The 20544-nt window shown below is 54.1% G+C and overlaps 2 protein-coding genes across 2 annotated transcripts in view; one reads left to right on the top strand and one right to left on the bottom strand.

The window, feature by feature from the left end:
* The window catches only part of EDRF1 (erythroid differentiation regulatory factor 1), a 28834-nt gene extending 15663 nt beyond the window's left edge, over nucleotides 1–13171 (top strand). Inside the window, exons 13-23 of the mRNA XM_006754938.2 lie at nucleotides 77–227; nucleotides 2194–2382; nucleotides 2684–2884; nucleotides 4017–4235; nucleotides 5408–5631; nucleotides 6980–7138; nucleotides 7295–7444; nucleotides 9211–9364; nucleotides 10545–10660; nucleotides 11583–11734; nucleotides 12415–13171. Coding sequence (XP_006755001.1) covers nucleotides 77–227; nucleotides 2194–2382; nucleotides 2684–2884; nucleotides 4017–4235; nucleotides 5408–5631; nucleotides 6980–7138; nucleotides 7295–7444; nucleotides 9211–9364; nucleotides 10545–10660; nucleotides 11583–11734; nucleotides 12415–12571 — 1872 coding nt within the window. The 3' untranslated portion in view covers nucleotides 12572–13171. The remainder of the gene's footprint in view (nucleotides 1–76; nucleotides 228–2193; nucleotides 2383–2683; nucleotides 2885–4016; nucleotides 4236–5407; nucleotides 5632–6979; nucleotides 7139–7294; nucleotides 7445–9210; nucleotides 9365–10544; nucleotides 10661–11582; nucleotides 11735–12414) is intronic.
* A 1924-nt stretch (nucleotides 13172–15095) lies between these two features.
* The window catches only part of MMP21 (matrix metallopeptidase 21), a 6806-nt gene continuing 1357 nt past the window's right edge, over nucleotides 15096–20544 (bottom strand). The window contains exons 3-8 of the mRNA XM_015572603.1: nucleotides 20377–20544; nucleotides 19128–19267; nucleotides 18812–18953; nucleotides 17764–18021; nucleotides 16400–16572; nucleotides 15096–15498 (exon numbers count right to left, since the gene is read on the bottom strand). Coding sequence (XP_015428089.1) covers nucleotides 15196–15498; nucleotides 16400–16572; nucleotides 17764–18021; nucleotides 18812–18953; nucleotides 19128–19267; nucleotides 20377–20544 — 1184 coding nt within the window. The 3' untranslated portion in view covers nucleotides 15096–15195. The remainder of the gene's footprint in view (nucleotides 15499–16399; nucleotides 16573–17763; nucleotides 18022–18811; nucleotides 18954–19127; nucleotides 19268–20376) is intronic.

Here is a 20544-nt window from a genome sequence, read left to right as displayed (position 1 = left end):
CCAGATCCTGCCTTATGTTTAGTTTCCAGTTGAGCTTCAGTTACAGGCACAGTAACTGTGTCTCTTTGCTTTAAAGGGTTTAAAATCTGTGGACAGCAGCATTAAGAAGGAAAGCGACCTCCCTGCAGCTGACCCCAGCACCCCGATCCCGCTGAAATATGAAGATGAAAGCGCAAGGGGTGGTCCTGAGGGTCTGGAGAAGCAGATGGCCTTGTTTTTGGACAAAAGTAAGTTGAATTGATGTGCAAATCAGGCCTTTTCCGTAGAACAAGATGCTGGTCCTTCGCCAGCAGCCGACTTGTTTGTGTCAGTGAGGCATTCATTGCCGGACCAGGAGGAGAACGTGTGAGTGGAAAGGAGGGGAAATGTCTGGTCCTTCAAAGCACAACAGCGGATCGCTTTGATCCTCCCCGGGTGTCTCTAGTGAGAACCTCGGGTGCTTCTGAGACACCCCTGCCTCAGCGAGAGCCGAAGGGGTTTCCGAGCAGCCGGCCCAGCCCTGGCTCGCATGCAGCTCTGCTAGGCTCACTCCAAGTGAAGACAACAGTGTGCCCACTTCAGGGGGTCGGGACAGTGCCCTGGTAAGCCCTGCCCCGCTCCTAGCCGCTGTTGCCTCGGGGCAGTACCTAATAAGGCAGGGGTCCTCAAACTTTTTAAACAGGGGGCTAGTTCACTGTCCCTCAGACCGTTGGAGGGCCGGACTATAGTTTTAAAAAAAACTATGAACAAATTCCCATGCACACTGCACATATCTTATTTTGATGTAAAAAAACAAGTGTTTTCAACGGGCCGCAGTTTGAGGACCCCTGTAATAAGGGGAAGTACCTGATAAGCCAGAGCTGTCACTGAGAAGGTCATCTAACTCATTTTGGGAGCATCACTTCTGAAGAACATGTGGGTTTTGAAGTAAAAGTCTGAATTTCTGGTTTATTTTAATCTAAATTACATTTATTTTCCAACCTTATCCCCTCCCCGTTTAAAAATCTATTGCAATTTAAAAATGTTTTGAAAATCTGTGTGTTGGCAATAATACCCAGTGCTTTGGGAGTGTCTCTTCATGAACATAAAAGGGGGGAGTCTCCCCAGCATTTATGTAGCACTTCTGGGCGCCAGGCTTGAACCCAGACACGATGAGAACCGCCCAGGACGTAGACACTGTGCCCTTTCATGGCGCTTTTTCTGAAATGCCTTTCTGTCTCTTCCTCCTTCCCTCCCTCTCTCAGCTGTTGAAAACCCAGCTCCTGGTCAGGGTCTCCATGCTCCCCTCTGTGGCCAGCGGAAGGACTGGGTCCCCTACCCCTAGGCCTGCCTTCCCCCACCGTCAGCTGTGCTTGCACAGACACCTTAGTCAGCTCGGTGTTCTCACACGCCTCACACAGAGTGTGTATGGAGTACGGAAAAGAGATACATTCACGAGTAAGACCATAGTAGAGACTGTTCATCGCTTTGAAAGACTCGTGTTGTATCTGATCAAAATGAGAAATCTTGAGGCTGGGCGATGGGGGAGGCTGGTCCCCACGGCAGTTTGTTATGTGTGAGCTTGCATGTGTCCCCTGAAGAGGTTTATGGATCCGCCTAGGATAGAGGCCATATCACTTCATGTCGTTTCTGGTGCCTGGCATAGTGCGTGGCACAGAGTGATCATTGATTGGGTGAAGGTGTAAGAGGCTGGACTTGAAGTGAAGGCTGTTCTGCTAGAGGGAGTGGTCCAGTGGACGGAGGTGGGCAGCGGGCAGTCCCCTGGCTGTGACTGGTGGGGGAGGAGGGCTGGGTGTGAGACTGAGAAAAGGTGGCTCAGGAAGTGGGCTGAGATGCATATCACGCCGTAGTAAGTGCGAGAGGCTGTTTCAGTGCTTCAGAGCAGGGCTCCGCCGTGATTAAAGCCGGCTTTCGGAAGGCAAGCTTTCTGGCAGACTCGTGGGCAGACTGGAGGCAGGAGGCGGGTGTCAGTGGTGAGTGGAGTGACGGCCGCTGCTGCTGGGAGGCGGAGGCCCTGGGAAACGCAGAGCGTCTGTGGAAACAGTTTCCCTCCGTGTGGTTCCTTGACGCATGGTGTTCACCAGTCTTGTCACAACAGTAGCTTGGAGTGAGCCTGGAGTGAGCCTGGAGTGAGTGCTCTATTAAGATGCAGAAACTACTTGTTCATGGTGCCCCACGTGAACATGAAATGTGCTGCCTCTCCCCGTGTCCTAGTGGGCTCCCTGCAGAAGGGCAATTGCTCCAGCCAGTCCGGAATGACCCCTGGCTCCTGGCAACATAAAATGAAGCTCCAGCTGATCCTCAAGTCATCAAAAGCCTATTACGTGTTGTCTGACGCTGCCATGAGCCTGCAGAAATACGGACGCGCGCTCCGATACATCAAATTAGCTCTGCAGAGCCACGGTGAGTCCCTGCGGATGAGCATGTCACAAGCTTTGGGAGGGGAACAGAAGACATCTGTGTCAGTAAAATTTTACTCCTACTTCTGTTGTAAAATTTAATTTTAAAACCACCTTTTGCATCTTGGGTGTCATTTAGTATTTTCTGCTCCAAGTGGTTTAATGACATCTTCATTTTGAAATACATGAAGCCATGTTTGCTCTCTGGCATAAAATTAACTTAGAGTGGATACGGCTGGTAGCAGATTTTCTTAACACTTACTGTGTTCATGATGCACTTTTCCTCCTTCCCACTCTCCCCACAGACACTTACTGCTGCCTCTGCACCAATATGCTCTCCGAAGTGCTGCTGTTCCTCTCCCAGTACCTGACGCTGTGCGGCGACATCCAGCTGATGCTGGCCCAGAACGCCAACAACCGGGCGGCTCACCTGGAGGAGTTTAACTACCAGACGAAGGAGGACCAGGAGATACTGCACAGCCTCCACCGGGAGTCCAGTTGTCAAGGTGGGCGGCGGGACCCCGTGTTCCTGCACAGGGATTGTGGGAAAAGGGGCAGGCGTGTTGGTGCTGGATGCTGCTCTGTAAATTCCCATGCACATTTTAATGTGGAGCATGCACGTGTGTGCGCGCGCGCGCGCGTGTGTGTGTGTGTGTGTGTGTGTGTGTGTATAAAATGCTTTTGAAGTATTTTATAATTGTACTTATACAACTAGAACTAACTATAAACAAGCTCTCAGACTTCCTGCACTTGTCTTCCCCAGGAGGTTTTTCAATAAAACTGTAGTCCGCTGACCAGGCCATAATTTCTTTAGAAAAGCAATAGCATTGGTAGAAGTAGATGGATTACCTTCTGAATAATTCCCGAGGCTCAGACACTGAGATCATTTTTAAACTTAGTTCAGAGTTGGTAGTCTCACTAAATATGTCACTGTTTGGAGTTGTCTGATTTTTAAGCTGGAGACAGGAAAACGTAGCCCACAGCAGCAGGCCCCTCATTTTATTCTAGAATAAAATGTTGTGTGCTTTTTGACGTGAGAAAGGCTTCAGTGTGTTTTTCATTGGACTTATAATACATCGTTGTGAGAACGACATTCTCTCAAACATTTGGGTGGCATCAGGAGTTCTACTCTTTTTCCCCTTGAATTTGGGGCTCTGCACCCAAGTTTACTCCCATCCCCACTAGGTGGCGAGCTTGAGTCTAAGGGCCCATCCAGCAGCTTCTTCAGTGAGTCTGACGTTGATTGGCAAGCGTTATAGTCCATGAGCCCCGGTAGCTGCAGAGCTTTCCTGCAGGAGCTGCTCCCATTCATGAAAGAGCAAGGCGGTTCCCCTGTGTCAGCGGCTGCGTCAGGCCCTCACCGGTGAGCAGGTGCACCTGGTGGAAGCTGGGGCACGGCAGTTGGCTGGTATTTCTAGACAGGAAAATATTTCTTTTAATCAAACATTAATGTCCCAAGAAAATAATAGTTTCTTAAATAAAGAGATCTTTGCTTCGAAGCTTAAATGTTTAGTTTTATTGATTGAATCTTAGTATATTGCAATTACTTATTTTGTTACCTTAAAAGTGTCACATTACTTGGATACTAAGGAAGTAGGATTTGCATAATCACAGTGGCAACGTTTCCTTTCTTTTAAGGATTTGCGTGGGCGACTGATCTGTCTACAGACTTAGAAAGTCAGCTTTCTGTTAGTTGTAAATGTTATGAGGCTGCCAATGAAATCCTGCAGTTTAGTGACTTAAAAAGCCAGAATCCAGAACACTACATGCAAGTGCTGAAGAGAATGGGCAACATTAGGAATGAAATCGGGGTGTTTTACATGAACCAGGCTGCTGCGTTACAGAGCGAGCGAGTGGGTGAGTATGCCTTGGAGTCCGCTCTTCACTGCCTTTTTTGTCAGAAAGTCACGTGGATCTTGGCTCAAGCAAGGACTGTGGCACTTGGTTTTAAGTCCTGGAGTTGGGCAAGGCCTGGTGCTGCAAGTGGTGGCTGCAGGGTCTCTCTCTGAGGCGAGGAGGCCGATGGGAACGTGCCTCTCTGTGCGCTGCCGTAAGTGCAGGCGCATTGCGATGGGAGGGAGGCGTGTGTGGAAGTTTCGGTGACTGGGTAGGCTTTGGTGAGGTCTGAGCAGATGGGTACATGTCACGTAGGACGCCAGCAGGCAGGTGTGGGGAAGGGAGGGCTGTCTAGGCTGAGAGGCAGCCCTGGGAAGGAGCCAGGGCTGTAGGGTCGGTGGGTGTTTAGAAGGGGGCAGGATGCGCAGTTCCTAGGCGGGGAGAGTGCTGAGATAGAAGGCGAATAAGTTGTGCGTTTTTGACCTATAAACCGTGCTCGATGTTAGGGACAAAGAGTTTATAGCTAGTGGGGAACCTGTGCGTTTTAAGAAAAAGTCTTTACTATGTGTTACGTATGTTTATGGAGATTCAAGAACCTGTGCTTTGTAGTGAGTGAAGGAGCGTGGGAAGGGGAAGTCAGAGCCCTAGGAGATGAGGAAGCACAGACGGTGCTCTTAAACCCAGTCTTCCTAAGGCAGTGCCGTGCCAGAGGGCTTTACTTGCTGCTGTGGCACCAGCCAGCTGCTGCTGAGGGGGCTGCGTTTGAGTGTGCGTGGCTGCCATAACAGAGCCCCGGCGGGTGGCCTGGACCACTGATCCCGCCCACCCTGGAAGCGGGGGGCCAGGACCAAGGTGCCAGCCAGGTTGGCTTTCCCTGAGGCTCTGTCCTCGGCCACCTCTTCGCTGTGTCTTTTCTCCGTGGGTGTCCCTGGTGTCCCTCTTAGAACAGCTCCAGTCGTGTTGGGTTTGGGCCCCACAGTATAACCTCCTTTAACCTTAATTACCTCTCTAGAGGCCTCTCTCCAACACAGTCACGCTCAGCATGGATGTGAGGGTGAGGGGGCGCCCAGTCGGCCATGTCAGGTGTGGGGAGGGCGGGCGCTGCTGGACCTGCCCTGTCCTCAGGATCCATCAGGAGACCCAGCGGGCTTCCGCGGGTGCCTGCTTACACAGGTTTTTGTTTTTTCATGAAGTGAGCAAAAGTGTGTCGACTGCAGAGCAACAGTTGTGGAAAAAGAGCTTTTCTTGCTTTGAGAAAGGAATTCACAACTTCGAGTCAATTGATGATGCTACAAATGCTGCCCTCTTGTTATGTAACACGGGAAGGCTCATGCGGATTTGTGCACAGGCGCACTGCGGCGCAGGGGACGAATTTAAACGTGAATTTTCACCAGAGGAAGGCTTGTATTATAACAAGGTAACACATTTGCTCATGGGTTCATCCATTCATCCCTAACTGCCACTTACCTTTGCCATTGCTCCACTAAAACACCATAAAACCAAAGTAATGAAAACCCTGGGCTGGCCCAGGACTAGACAGATACTGGGAGGCTCACACAGGCCTGAGGGTACTAGGGACTCGGGACTGGAGATGACACTGGCTTGGCGCGCAAAAGGTGATCTTCGGTGAAGTGTGTTGCATAACCAGAGTAAACGTCAGGTGGATTAAAGATGGAAATGAACAGGTAGAACTGTAAAGGTACCAGGGGAATCAGCTCATGGCTGGGCAAGGAACTTTCCCAGCGTAAAGAGCAGAAATCACAAAGTAAAAGATGGATCAACTTAAATGTGCAAAAATACAGTTTTTAAAGGACACAACAGAAAGCAAAATCGAAAAGCAAACCACCATCTAGGAGAAATAGCACAGGACAGATCCAAGGTTAATAAACTCTTGGTGTATAGAAGCTAGGAATCATTGAAAACACATTGTCCCCATAGGAGGGAGGACAAATGAACTTGAACAAGAAATTCGTATGTGTAGAAAAAGTAAATGTTTAATATGGAAGCAAAATTTCAAAATTTTAATTTTTACGGGATTTAAAATGTGAGTTTCTTTTACTGATTAAATTATCAAGTAATTTTTGGCAAGTGGTCACACCCAGTGCTGGAGAAGGTGCCAAAGCAAGCACACGTTTAACCGAGTACAGGGAGCCCCCCTTGTTTACAAAAGACCTACATGGAAGCCCGCTTTCACTGCCAGGAGAAACCTGAAGAGGTTTCTGCTTTTAGAATGAAGGGAAAAGTGAAAAAAGCATTCAGCCTTTGCTTTGCAGTGAGCTGTTACTGAGGCAGTGTGCGCCCCAAGCCCGAGCACCCTCCCAGCTAGGCCCCCTCCCGAACCACACTCAGCGTCTGAGCTGCATCTCCGCTGACTGCGTCCCTGAGTGAGCTGTGTCCTGAGGGTCAGAAAAGCCTAGGAGAGCTCAGGGTGTGACCCTAACGTAACCCGTGCGGAATGAAGCGCTTTGATCATAGTGAACGGAATAAAAATACACGCAATGTTAGGTCGGGCAACCCTCAGAAATTCCCTGTGTTAATGGTGATTGCGTCTTGTTACGCCATGCGGCTTACCAGGGATTTCATGGGAGCACTCTGCTTCCCAGTCCAGGGGAGCCTGTACTTCAGAGCTGCATACATTTCCTCCGTGAGGCCTGTTCACAGCGCTGCCTTCCTCCCCAACACGGTCCTTCCACACGTCCTCTCCAAAGCCAGTCAGCACCCGGGCCTGGGAAGAGGGGCGCGTTGACGCGATTTCCTCCGCCCAGGCCGTGGACTACTACCTGAAAGCGCTGAGGTCCCTGGGAACACGAGACAGACACCCTGCCGTCTGGGACTCGGTGAACTGGGAGCTGTCCACCACCTACTTCACCATGGCCACGCTGCAGCAGGACTACGCGCCGCTGTCCAGGAAAGCACAGGAGCAGGTACGTGCCGCCGGGCTGGGCAGGAGCCTGCCGCCGCGTGAGCCTCTGACAGGTGCTGAGCGTCTTGCCTGGGAGCAGCGCTTCATGTGCTTCACTTTCTCATATAAAGTCAGAGGCTTGTTTCTTTTATCCCCCCCACACCCCCCTTAAAACTAGATTGAAAAAGAGGTCAGCGAAGCTATGATGAAGTCCCTGAAATACTGCGACGTGGACTCGGCATCTGCCCGCCAGCCCCTCTGTCAGTATCGAGCTGCCACCATCCACCACAGGCTGGCGTCCATGTACCACAGCTGCCTGCGGAATCAGGTACTGCCTCTCCCGGTTCCGTTCAGGGCCGGGTCCGCTTAAAAGTATTCCGGGTGCTTTTCTTATGCTTCAGTATCTACTTCAGATGCCTCCTGTTCTATTAGCTACTTAGAAAAAGTTGGCGAGTAGGCATTTTCCCCCCCTTATGCCACATATTTTTCTGTACTATAATCAATTGGGTCTTAGTTTGCAAAATTATATATTTGCCTGGGACAGGCCAATGCTCTATCCACTGAGCCAAACCGGTTTCGGCTGATTTTTAAAATGTAGCTAGGCTTTGTAAGAGTAGCTTTGTGTAAATCTTGAAGTACCCATTTCCCATCTTCGAAATTTGTTATTGTGAAATAGAGCACGTAGGGACTTACGGGAACGTGTACAGGAAAGAGTCCCAAAAGGAAAGCCCTGCGTGCTCGGCTTGAGGTTGAGGGTGGAAGAGTGCTACAGGGCCCCTGGGTGCCCCTCCCTGTGGAACCTCCCCACACCCACAGAGTAGCCACCATCCTGCATTTTCTGTGCCTTCTCTGTTTTACCACTTAGACAATAGGATCTTTTTTTTTTAAGAGCTTTTGTTGATTTTTAGAGAGGAAGGGAGAGGGAGGGAGGGAGGAACAGCGATCGGTTGCCTCCTGCACAACCTCAGCCGGGGATGGAGCCTGCAACCTGGGCCTGTGCCCTGACTGACCAGGAATCAAACCGGCAACCTTTTGGTGCACAGGACAACGCCCAACCCACTGAGCCACACCAGCCAGGGCAGTGTGTACACATTTACCTGCTTGTGAACGGTGTAGAATGAGCTATACTGTGCGTTCTCTTCTGTGGCTTAGTGGCCTTTCCTTAGCATCACGTTGAGGTTCCTCTAGGTCAGTGGTTCTCAACCTTCCTAATGCCGCGACCCTTTAATACAGTTCATGTTGTGGTGACCCCCAGTTTCATTGTTACAAATTGAACATAAAGCAGAGTGATTAATCACAAAAACAATATGTAATTATATATGTGTTTTCGATGGTCTTAGGCAACCCCTGTGAAAGGGTCGTTCGACCCCCAAAGGGGTCGCGACCCACAGGTTGAGAACCGCTGCTCTAGGTGGTGCATGTGGCTGCTCATTTCCTCAGCGCAGTAATCTTCGTGATTACATCACGGTTTGTTCATCCCTGCAGTGATCGCTGGACTTTTGGGTTGTTCGGCTGAACCTATGAGAACTAATCTCTGAAGAGTCTGTGCATGGAGCCTGGTGCCCAGGTGCCTGTGTGCCTGCGTCCGGCCCTGGAGGCCTGGGCTGAAGGGGCCTCCTCCAGGGAGGCTGCGTGCTCCTGCGAGAGTCCGCTCAGTCCCTCGGGTCGGCTTTCATTTCGTGGGCTTCCTTCCTTAGCTCAGCTCCACCGCTTCTCTGCACTCCCTTGGGCGAGGGTTCCTTCTGAGTTGCCTTTATTCTGAGATGATTGTCCTTGAGGCCCTTGACTCTCCCTTTGCCCCCAGGAGGCCCCTAACCACAATTCCAGTTTGCTCAGGTGGCCTCATAGTCTCAAGGCAAAAGCGAGCTTAACAGTCCAGGACAAGCCAGGGGGGAAGAATGGTCTTCTCAGCGAGTGCACTGAGACAGTGGCATCCATGTGCAGAACGGGGTTGACCCCTGAGTTACCCAGAAGTGGAACGAAGGCCTCAGTGTGGAAGCTAAAACTGTACACATACAGATACCGCCACTGAAATCACGCGTGGCCCAGGCGCAGCCCCGCCTCACCCCGCTCTCACTCCGCCTGTGGTTCCAGGTCGGGGACGAGTACCTCCGGAAGCAGCACCGCGTGCTGGCCGACCTGCACTATGGCCAAGCGGGGCGGCTCTTCCAGCTGCTCAAGGACACGCCCTGCGAGCTGCTGCGGGTGCAGCTGGAGCGGGTGGCCTTCGCCGAGTTCCAGATGAGCAGTAAGTCCCGGCTCCCTCCTCAGAGTGGGCATCGGCGTCGGGCTGGGTTCTCCTAGAGCCAGGCAGACCTGCGGTCTCTCTCGGGCATAAGGAGTGGGGTTTTTTGTTTGTCTTTGTTCTTTTTCCCACAGTCAGTGACTTTGGGTAGAGACCAGAGTGCCTTTTAAACTTAGAGAAATGGACTAGGTTCTGTTCGGTGACGAGAAATGTTGAACCATAGCCCAGGAGCCCATATTTGAAAAAAGTGGTGACAGGTCAGTTTAGACAAAGATGTAAGTCATCGCGGACAATTGGGATGAGGGAGCAGCGGGAAAGGAGAGGTGGCCCCTGACTCCCTGTAACACACCCCGATGCAGAGGCTGGGGGTGGGCTTCTGGAACAGGCCGCCTGCAGGCCAGCTCCCGAGGGCGGGGCAGGAGCTTGGTGGTGTCTGGTGGATGAAGTTTATTCGGGTCTGAGGGTAAATGGAATCCTGGCTCAGCTGGTCTGGCTGCTGTGAACAGCAAGTTGGTGGGACACCTGGTACTTGGTGCCACAGAGACTTGCCCAGCATCATGGGCCTGGTCTGCGGTGGGGTGGCCTTCGTGCCGCAGGCTTCTCCCGGCTGGTCCACTCGAACCAGACTCTCCAAAGAGCTGTGCTCGCTCAGCAGGACCAAGTGGAGAGGCAGGGGACCAGGGACTAGCTGTTGCTCTAGGCCAGTGGTTCTCAACCTGTGGGTCACGACCCCTTTGGGGGTCGAATGACCCTTTCACAGGGGTCGCCTAAAACCATCGGAAAACATATATTACTTTTTTTTTTGATGAGTCACTATGCTTTAATTATGTTCAATTTGTAACAATGAAAATGCATCCTGCATACCAGATATTTACATGACGATTCATAACAGCAACATGACAGTGATGAAGTAGCCACGAAAATAACGTTATGGTTGGGGGTCCCCACAGCATGAGGAGCTATGTGTGTTAAAGGGCCGCGGCGTGGGGAAGGTGGAGAACCGCTGCCCTAGGCAGACGCACACTTTCCTGGGGTTGTTACTAAGGAAGGTTGGGGTTAGAAGATGTGCTTCTCTCGAGCTCCCTTGACAGCGTTTGACAGTCAGACTTGCTATTAGCGCAGCGACTGGCTGGGGGTCTAGATTCCACGCACAGGAACGACCACTTCGTGTTTCACACTCTAGGTCAGAATAGCAACGTCGGGAAATTGAAAACACTCTCTGGGGCTCTTGACATCATGGTGAGAACTAAGCACGCGTTCCAGCTCATCAGGAAGGAGCTCGTGGAGGAGCTGGGCCAGGTAAGGGAGAAGGGGGTGTTCTCTGTGTTCCATGTCTACGCTGAGGGGTGAATGCATGTAGCAGGCATGTGGGGGCGTGTGTGTGTGTGTGTGCAGGGTGGGCAAAAGTAGGTTTACAGTTGTCTGTATGGCGAATAATACAACAATTAACAAATACCAATACAAGAATCAGCTGTTTGGCTGCCCCACCCTGTATATACGAACATACATGTGTCAGCTCTGCATAAACACAGTGACTTAGTATGTTTTCTTGGTGGCATTGTTATTAACTCTTGAAGTTGCAGTGTATCTTTTACATTTTAAAAGAACCACTTAGACCTTGGTTAGGAAGGCCCTGGTGTTCAGTCTGTTAAGTTTTGCTTTTGTGTGTGTTTTGTTTTTCTAAGAGAAAGAAGGGCCTGTGCCCTCTTGTAATTTCTGCTAAACTGCCGGGAGCAGTGGGGCGGTGAGTGGGCTGAGCAGGCTCGGGGGGTGCCCTTTGGTGTGTGGGCTTCCGGCATCCCTGCTGCTGCCACCCGAGCGGGAACCTCCCCGGGGCCCCGTGCTGCCCCGGCCGGCGGCTCTCCTGTCCCCAGCTTGTCAGGCCCTGTGGGGACCCATCGCCATTTTGTTCCTTTTGCATCTGATGGTGGAGAGTTAGATCTTCGTTCAGGGTTAGTTTCTTCTTCGTAGGTGCCTGTGAGTTGTGAGATAGTTTGTGTTGTGTTTGAGCTCATTAGAGTGATGCTGGGAGGGCAGAGGAGGAGATGCTGCTCACAGCCTCTGCCTCCGCCGCCACCGCACCCATCGGCCGGCCCTGAAGAAAGCTGGGCGCTGGCCGCTGGTTTTCCTTTAAAGCTGCTGGGTTCATGGAACCCAGTCCCATCGCTTCAGCGTGAACTGTAGCTGCTGGGAAACTTGGTGAGAAACTCCCTGTTTGCAGCCCAAGAGTGAGGAGCCGACGCCCGTGGCCGACGCGGCGCCTGGTCTGAACAGAGAGGAGGTGCTCAAGCTGCTCAGCATCTTCGAGTCGCGGCTGGCCTTCCTGCTGCTCCAGTCCATCAAGCTGCTGTCTCCCGCCAAGAAGAAGACAAGGTGAGCGCGCGTGCGGGTCTCCTCCTGCACCTGCCCGCGGGGCGCACGGCCGCCACCCCGACGCTGGGGAGGGACGGGTGTGCTCTGGCCCGTCTTCCCCGTGGGCGCCCAGGACCTGGGGTGGGTATTCAGTGGGAACTGCAGGAACCAGCCCCGGGGTCTTCACACAAGCTGCGCCAGCATCGCACCAGGTGGAAGCGCAGTGGTCCTATGAGTCGGGTCTGGGCTGCAAGTCCGAGGGAATTCTTGCTCCAGGGAGGCAGCCCCCAGATGCTTCCGGTGTGAGCACCGGCGGAGGGAGCTCCCGGCCAGCCTCTCCCTGGAGTTCCTTCCCAGCGTGTGTCATCGGACACTCCTTCCTGCGGGGCAGTGCTGTCTGCCCACCTCCACCCCCAGAGTGCAGAGGCCGGGAGGCAGGGACAGGCCGGCCGCTCTACTCACGGCCAGGAGCATTGCCTGTACATTGTGGCAGGCACTCGATTGTGTAAGGAATGGCCTTGGTTTTCATTGCTGTGTTGAAAGGAATGTCTAGAAACAGGCCCAAGCCACAGATCCCCAAGGTGTGGACGAGGCATGACTGGAGCACCTGCTCCCTGCAGACACGGGACTGTGACGGGGGGTAGGGAGCATCACTGTTTACATCCCTTTTTGTTTTGTCCTGTTCTGTTCTGTTAACCCAGCAATAACGTGGAAGAAGATGTGGCCCTCAAAACCAACAAGCACATTTACTCCCAGCTTCTGAGAGCGACCGCCAACAAGAACACGAGCCTCCCGGAGAGGATCGACGTCCTCGTCCACCTGCTGGACCAGCTCGCGCGGGGCAGCGCCGTGCAGTGACTCGCCAGGGCCGCGCCCCAGGTGCCTCGTCCGTGCCTTCTGCACTCGGCCGGTTTGCCACTCGGTGCTTCGTTATTAAACGCGTGGGAGGTACCCGCTCCGGTGGGCACCGCGCGGCAGCACAGCGTCCTCATTCCCCACAGATGGGGCCGGCGAGCTCCGCTCCCGCCTGGGAAGCGCCGGAATCAGTGAGACGCAGCTCCGCGCTGCTCTCAGAAGCGGAGGTGTGGTGCCGTCACACTGTAAGTGTTGTTGAGTCTGTTAAGCTACGTGGGTTTCAGACACAATTCTTTTGGATAAATGTTACGTTCGGTCAAGGGGACCTTTATCCCGGGGACGTCGGTGGTCATGTGGTTAGAGCCACGGAGTTTCTCTCGGAACGGCACGGAAAGAAGTCGTCTTTCTAAGCTTCAGTGCGGAGTTTCCGAAGACCAGCCGTTGTGCAGTTCTCTGTGTTAGTGCGTGTTCTGAAGGACCCACTTCTCTTTAACTTGGATAACAGTTGACCAAGAATAGGTTCTACCCCCACTTTTATTTTAAACTTGAAACTGTGAATAAGGTCAGAAAACTATTTTGAATAAATAAGTTATTTATTTAAAATGTCTTTGTCTTTTTTCATTTCACGTTGTTTACATCAAATTTTGATTTGAACTGGTTTGATTAATAAATTTTACAGCCCTAACCGGTTTGGCTCAGTGGATAGAGCGTCGGCCTGCGGACTGAAGGGTCCCAGGTTCGATTCCAGTCAAGGGCATGTACCTGGGTTGCAGGCACATCCCCAATAGGAGGCGTGCAAGAGGCAGCTGATCGATGTTTCTCTCTCATTGATGTTTCTAACTCTATCCCTTTTCCTTCCTCTCTGTGAAAATTCAATAAAATGTACTTTTTAAAAAAAATTTACAAATTAAGATTTTAAAAGCATTAAAAATAAGGCTCTGCCATCCACTGACTTCTCCCTGGACTTCATACGTGTCACGGTGACGTGGCTCCCGGCGGCTGCACACACACCGCCCGCTCTCCCGGGTCTGAGTGGTGCTGTGCTCGTCCTGCCAGGGTGACACGTAGACGCCATGCCGCTGTGGATGCGAGCGGCCTGGCCTGCATGTCCCCCGTCCACGGCCTTCAGTGCCAGCCCTGGGTCGAACCTGCAGGCCGCCTGGCAGCCCCTCCGGCAACACCGAAGGAGGCTGACCTGCCCTGGAAACGGGGACCTGTTTCGAGCTGGGTTTCCACACACTGCGTCCTCGGGCAGATAGTCAGGGTCTCCCGACACCGCGCGGACCTAGCAACGCTAGCAGGCCTCTCTCTTGCCATTTGTCCACTTGCTTGTTGTTTATTTGCATTGTCCTTGGACAGATTTGCATCCATTTTCAAAAGTTAGTTGTTGAAGCAATTAATGTTTTGACTAAATGGTAAAGCAGTTGTGAGTCAGCCTTGTCTGCTCACTGTCCTTGCTGCGAGCACGCGGCATCGCGGTCCCCTGTAGTCAGCCTGGACTCGCGCGTGGACCTCTTCCAGTGGATTCCTGGTCAGAGAGGGTCTCTCCCTCTGCGGAAAGAGCCGGAGGCAGGCACCTGAGCAACACTCGTCCTGGCCGGTACCCGCGGCCGAGCAGCCTTTCAGTCCAGGGAAATTTGTCTCTAAGCGAGAAGATACCGGCCTGTCTTCCCTTGTCAAAGCGTGGTGTGCAATTCCTATGGGAAAGGTGCTTCAAAATGTTTTGTAATTTGATGATTTTAATTTAAAGCTGCTTCAAAGTGCTTGTGTTTTAGCTGTTCCTTTAAAAGAATTGTGGCCTTAGCCGGTGTGGCTCAATGGATTGAACATGGGCCTGTGAACTGAAGGGTCCTGGGTTTGATTCTCGGTCAGGGCACCAAAAAATAAAAGAATTGTGTCTGTGGCCTGATCATGGTACTGTCGGTCCTTTCCCAGTTCCCCTCTGTGCCCAAATGTCCCTGTCATTCCAGATGACACAGGGTTCTGTCTGTGTTAAGTGATGTCACGTGAAAGGTAAAGGGACACAGTGCCTGTCCTCCAGGTCACTGACCTGGGAAACAAGCTTACACGGTGAGCTCAGGAGCCTTAGGCTGGCAGTCCCACCCCGAGCGTGAGTGAACTGCCTGGTAGTGTTTCCTGCTCTGAGGGGCCAGCCAGAGAGCTGTCTGTCCAGGGCCCTTGGGGTGCAGGCCTGTTTTCAAGCATAGAGCACCCAGGAGTGGGCAGAGCGCACGGGCCCCGGCTGGATGAGGATGCCGGTCCAGAGCAACCCCCGCATTTGACCTTGGGCAGGACGCACCTGGTGCCCTGCCTGCCCTGGAAATGGGGGTGCGGGTGCTGGCCAACGTGCTGGGGCCTCAGCCACAGAGCCCTAACATCCGTGGGAAACAGACGGATTCCTCAGCGATTTTTTAACCTTTCCTAAAAAAATCTGTAAAATCATTTGGTAAAAAAAATTTTTCAAAATCAAATTGATTTTTAAATCAAGTATTTTAAAAGTTCAATCATTCTTTCTGCTTTGGTTTTAACTCGGGGCCCTGTTTGCTTCAGTTACTGAAAATCTGGTGAAGAGAAGTCGACTTTCTCTGAGAAGAGAAACCCTTTGGCTCTGTCCACAGGCTGCTTCCTCAGGACATGTTCAGGGTGGAGGTGTGGACATCACACACATCGAACCACTTCTCGGGGATGGGCTGCCGCGGGAACAGGCCGTTGGGAGGCAGCCCCGGGCGCCGCTGCCTGTCCTCGGCGCTGGCCACCCTCCAGTAGGCGCTGCCTTTGAACAGGAAGACGGCCCTGTGCGCGTAGGAGTAGTAGGCGGCGTCCAGGCTCCGGAGCGGGTGGTTCCGCGGCTCGATTGCGGGGAAGACCTCAGTCATCTTCTTCGGGGAAGAACCGAGGACTTGGTTTCTGTTGACATTGAACGCAAACACCTGCAGGGCAGAGAGCACGGCGGCCTTTCTGCAATCACTGGTCAGCAGCGAAGCACGCCTGTCTGTCATAGCACCACATTCCCTGGGCTCCAAGTTCTTAACATTGGCCCGGCCCGTGTGGCTCAGGTTGAGTGCTGAACCAGGAACCAGGAGGTCACGTTCGATTCCCCGTCAGGGCACCTGCCCTGGTTGCAAGCTCCATCCCCAGTGTGGGGCACGCAGGAGGCAGCCAATCGGTGATTCTCATCATTGATGTTCCTCTCCCTCTCCCTCTCCCTCTCTGAAATCAATAAAGATATCTTTTAAAAAATATATAAGGTTCTTAATTTTCCACATGATGGGGTGATCTGTCATTGCCATTTAGGCATTCACTAACAACAACCTTCTTTAAATTTCTTAATTCTTACCTGAGGATATATTTATTGATCATTAGAGAGAGGAAGGCAGAGACAGACAGACAGACAGACATTGATGTAAAAGAGAAACATGGGTCAGCTGCCTCCTGGAAAGTACCCTGATCGGGATGGACCTCCCGGGGCTCGGGGCACTGCTCGAACCAACCACGTCACCCGGCCAGGGCAGTGGCAGCACAGCCATTAAACAAGAATGTGGTCGCCTGACATTTCAGTCAGGGATGGTAAAAGCAACACCAGGCCCTGGCCGGTTTGGCTCAGTGGATAGAGTGTCGACCTGCGGACTAAAGGGTCCCAGGCTCGATTCCGGTCAAGGGCACATGCCCAGGTTGTGGGCTCAATCCCCAGTGGGGAGCATGCAGGAGGCAGCCAATCAGTGATTCTCTCTCATCATTGATGTTTCTATCTCTCCCTCTTCCTTCCTCTCTGAAATTAATAGAAGTATTAAAAAAATAAAAGCAACACCAGGCTGCACAGCCCCCGCTCACCCAGGACCCTTTGAAGAAGTAAATCAGCTGCTTCCTTCGGTCATAGAAGGCGGTGTCCAGGGGACTCGGGACGCCAGGAAACCCTTCGGAGATCAGCCGGGGGTAGCTGTGTCCTTGCTCATCTTCCGTGTAGGCCTGATCCCTGTCGCTGTCGTATCTCCAGTACCGACTTCCTGGGAGCCAAACAAAAGTGTTGCGTGGCTTATTACCGCTAAGTCCAAAAGGACAGAGCAACAGCTTTCCGTGCAGGCCCCAGCCGACCGAGGAGCCCTGCGGGGACTGTGGGAGGAGGCTGGACTCCCGCATCTGAGTGAGGCCTCCCTGCCATGAACGCTTTCCCTGAGTTATTTCTACACTTGACCCCAAGGGGTCCGGGTGTTGCCGATATCAATTACAATCAGGACTTAAACCACACCTACTCTGAAACATCCAAACTACAGAAGTCTGCCGGAAACCGTGTCACTGAACTGAAAGAATGCTTTGTATGACGTGAAGGAACATCAGGACTAAATGTATTCATGGGTTTCTTACAGCAGATCTTGCATGCAAAGTTCTGTCAGTCTGGCTGTTGCCTCGGGGTTAACTCCCGGCTCCCATTTAAAGCAACGTGGCTCTGTGCTGGGACTCCGGCTGCAGGGGAAGGAAAGGCAGCGCCTACACACACTGCTGCTCCGGGTGCTCCCCAAGACTGCCAGGCCCTCACCTCAGGTCCTGCCTCCCCCAGAACACTGACCCTCCCACCCAGAGCTGCCTCCATTCCTCGCTGCCTGGGCCTCGCATTCGAGGCTCTGCTGGGGCTGACCCTGTCCTTCCAGCCTCACCCATCGTGTGAGCGCCTGGCCACCTCCAGGGCACAGCTGCCTCATCCGCTCGTTCGCTCCCAGCCTCCAAGCCCCCCATGGCCCCCCACTCAGGGTCCTCTCCCAGGCACTCCAGGTCCTACCCCTTCTTCCAGTCTGGGCCAAGTCCTGACTCCTGGGGCAGCTTCCGCACCTGATTTGGGGTCACAGCAGTTGTCCCCTCTGCTCGCTCTACCCCTTCACACAATTGTCATTGGGGAGGGGTACGAGGGGGGGTTATCTCCAGAATCAGATGAAAACTGCAGGGAGGGCACTTTCTCACAGCTCTTTGGCAACCTCGTCAGAGCCCCGCCCAGTCCACTCACTCACTCATTTGAAGCATCCATTCAGTGCCTGCTTAAGAGATGAGGACACAGCACAATCCCTGTGCTCAGAGCTTACAGCCCGAAGGAACTGACAGAAGTTAAGTTCAAGAGCGTTAGGGACAGCTCCCCAGTCAGGGCGCAAAACACTCTCCAAAAGCACTCGTTCAGGAGAAACAGAGCCGGCCATCGGGACCTCTACCTTTAAAAAAATAGCGCTCATCTCTCCTCCAAGTCCAGATGTGGACGAAGGCGTCTATGTTCTGTGCTGGGACCCCGCGCCAGCCGGTGAGGATGGGGAGGGGGTCCCCGTACCGGGTCCGGTTGTTCCGGTTCTCGTACAGCCAGTACCAGCTGTTGCGGAAGAGATAGGTGCCGAACCGCGCCGTGGCGTCCCCGTGGGGGTTCCGCTCCTGGCGAATCCAGTCGAAGGCGGTGTCAAATGAGCCTGCGCAGGAACCTAAGAAAAAGCCCGGCCACTTGCCACCCGGCGCCAACACCAAGGGTTCCTGCTGTCATGGTGACTTGTGCAGAGCGTGGCTAAGCCAAGCATCCCATGGAGTCGCCTGAGAGTAGGCCCCCCATGAGGGGAAGCAGCCCCCGCCCTGCGGCTGAGTGGGGGAGCAGGAGAGGCCCGGCGGCCTGCTGTGGGCACGCTCAGGGTGGGGTCTCCACGGAGGGAGATAAACGTGTCCTGGCACAAGGTACTCAACAAGTGCGCTGCGTGCCAAGAACAGGCGCCTGAGTCGCCCCGAAACGGGGACGGTCCCTGTCGCAGACGGAGAAGCCGAGGGCAGCTTCCCTTCCCTGCAGCCCCAGCGCCAAATCATGAATCCCTTCCAGCAGGCGGTTAACCACCCGCACTTCGGCCTGAACAATGAGACGTTAGAGCAATGAGACGTTAGAGCTCCTCCCGCAAGGCCAGCTGCTCTTCGCCCTGAGGTTACAGACAGCTTCTTCCCCGCTCCCAGCTCTCATCCCTCGCCTGGGACGCCTGGCCCAGTGGCCACTGGTCTAGAAAACCACCGTGTGCCCCCTCCTGCCTCCAGGGAACATACTGAACCGCGGGAAAGAGAGGACGCGGGGGAACAGACCCAAGAGCATGCGCTTAGGTCTCCACACGCCTGGTCTGGGCAGGGCTGCCCATCACTGCCGCCCCAGAGCCTGCCGGCAGCTGCTCAGGGGAGCATCAGACTGAGAAGGGGCGGGGTCCTCTGTCAGCTTGGAGGGTGCCCTCCCAGAAGTCTTACCATACAGCCTCTGGATTGCTTTCCGGTCTGACCAGTCCAACTCGAACGCAGGCCCGCGGGGAAGGTAATTTGGCTGCATTATGGATCCTGCCCTGTAGCTGTGAGGCAAGCCGAGGACGTGGCCAATCTCATGGACAGCTACCTGGAAGGGAACACAGGCCATGGGTGCAGCGCCAGCCCTGGGCGTCTGGGACCCGCCCTCTGGGGGGCAGGCTGTGCCTGGAGAGGCTTGGGCAGGAGGAGAGGCTGGCCGCCTGGACTCCCTCCCGCCCACACTGCCCTTTGCCCGTCACTAGGATCAGCTGCGACCACTCACCTTGAGGAGGCTGATGCCCATGTCGCTGGTGGGCGGGGTGAAGTGCTCGTCATCGTCAAAGTGAATATCGCCCAGGCGCCAGGCGTGTGCGAACTCCTGCCCGACGCCATCGAACACCCGAGGACAGCCCAGGTGCCGGCCTGGCCAGGGGAGGGGCAGGTGAACCAGGACTGCCCGTTGCACAGACTCCCCACCTGGCGGGACCTGGGAGCACAGACCTGTAGGGTCCCCAGGTCCCAGGGGCTGGCCGTCCAGCCTGGACTAATTCCTCCACTTGAGGCTGCATAAGCCGCAGTTCTTTATAAACTGTTACAAAGTCTAAAGACACAGCCCAGCCCCACGGCCAGCCCCATTGGCTGCCTCATCTATGAACCAGAAGGTCACGGTTTAATTCCGGGTCAGGCACATGCCCAGTCCCAGGCTCAGTCCCCAGTGGGGGGTGTGCAGGAGGCAGCCAATCAGTGGTTCTCTCTCACTGATGTCTCTCTCTCTCCCTTCCTCTCTGAAATCAGTAAAAATCCATAAAGTCTAAGACAGAAACAGCTGCGCACTGAGTGCTGTGGGAACGAGCGGAGCTGGGGCGGGTGGCCGTGGCCGGCAGGAGGAGGAGGAGGCGGGTCTGCGCTGGCCACTGACCGCTGTGTGGTCAGGAAGTAAAGCTGGCGCTGCCCACGGCCACATCCTTCCATTCACATCGCTTTCCAACCCACGGTGCTCTGGGCGCTTCTCACACGAGGACGTGACTCCAGGGAGACCGTGGGGCCGCCTTCGGGACCCCTAGTTCCCAGAGGGGGCTGCTGAGAAGTGACTGTGTCCAAACCCACGCAGCAGGAGGGGGTGGGCCTGGGGAGGACCGGCCATCTGCCTTGTGCCCTGAGGAGCCCACCGAGCCCACGTGAGCACCTTGAGCCATGCCCCCTGGCTGACCTCCTCTGACGTGTCCCCGTGAGCCCTCTGGGCTCTGCAGGGTGACACGCATGCCCTTCCCAGCGAGTTGTAATAAAGCAACATCCACAGAGGCTGACAATGCGCCCCCAGGTGCCACCTCAGAACAGCCAGGCAGCGGGTTGGTGCCACTGCTCTGGGTGACTGAGGCGAGCAGGAGGCCAGGGTGGGGTTCCTGGAGTCGGTCCGTTTGACCCGAAGTCCCCATTATGCTGAGGTCCCCGCTTCGGCCTATGAGAGAGGCAGAGCGGCCCGCCTGCCAGCAGGGAGGACAGGTAGGACGCACTGTCTTCGCCCCTCTCACCTCGTCCAAATCCCAGCTTTATGTCAACCATGGCCCCCGGGCCGGCGAGGTCCTCCCGGAAAGTGAGGGGCGTCACCTCGCTCCACATGCGGAAGGCCAGGCGGAAGACCTGCCGCTGCTCCTCCGCGGAGAGCTGGCGGCTGTAGCCCTCCCCCACCAGCCTCCAGC

The sequence above is a fragment of the Myotis davidii genome, unplaced genomic scaffold (assembly GCF_000327345.1).
Source record: "Myotis davidii unplaced genomic scaffold, ASM32734v1 scaffold72, whole genome shotgun sequence".
NCBI classification, from domain to species: domain Eukaryota; kingdom Metazoa; phylum Chordata; class Mammalia; order Chiroptera; family Vespertilionidae; genus Myotis; species Myotis davidii.
The sequence above is the reverse complement of the archived record's forward strand: the minus strand, read 5'-3'. Positions and strand labels throughout refer to the sequence as shown.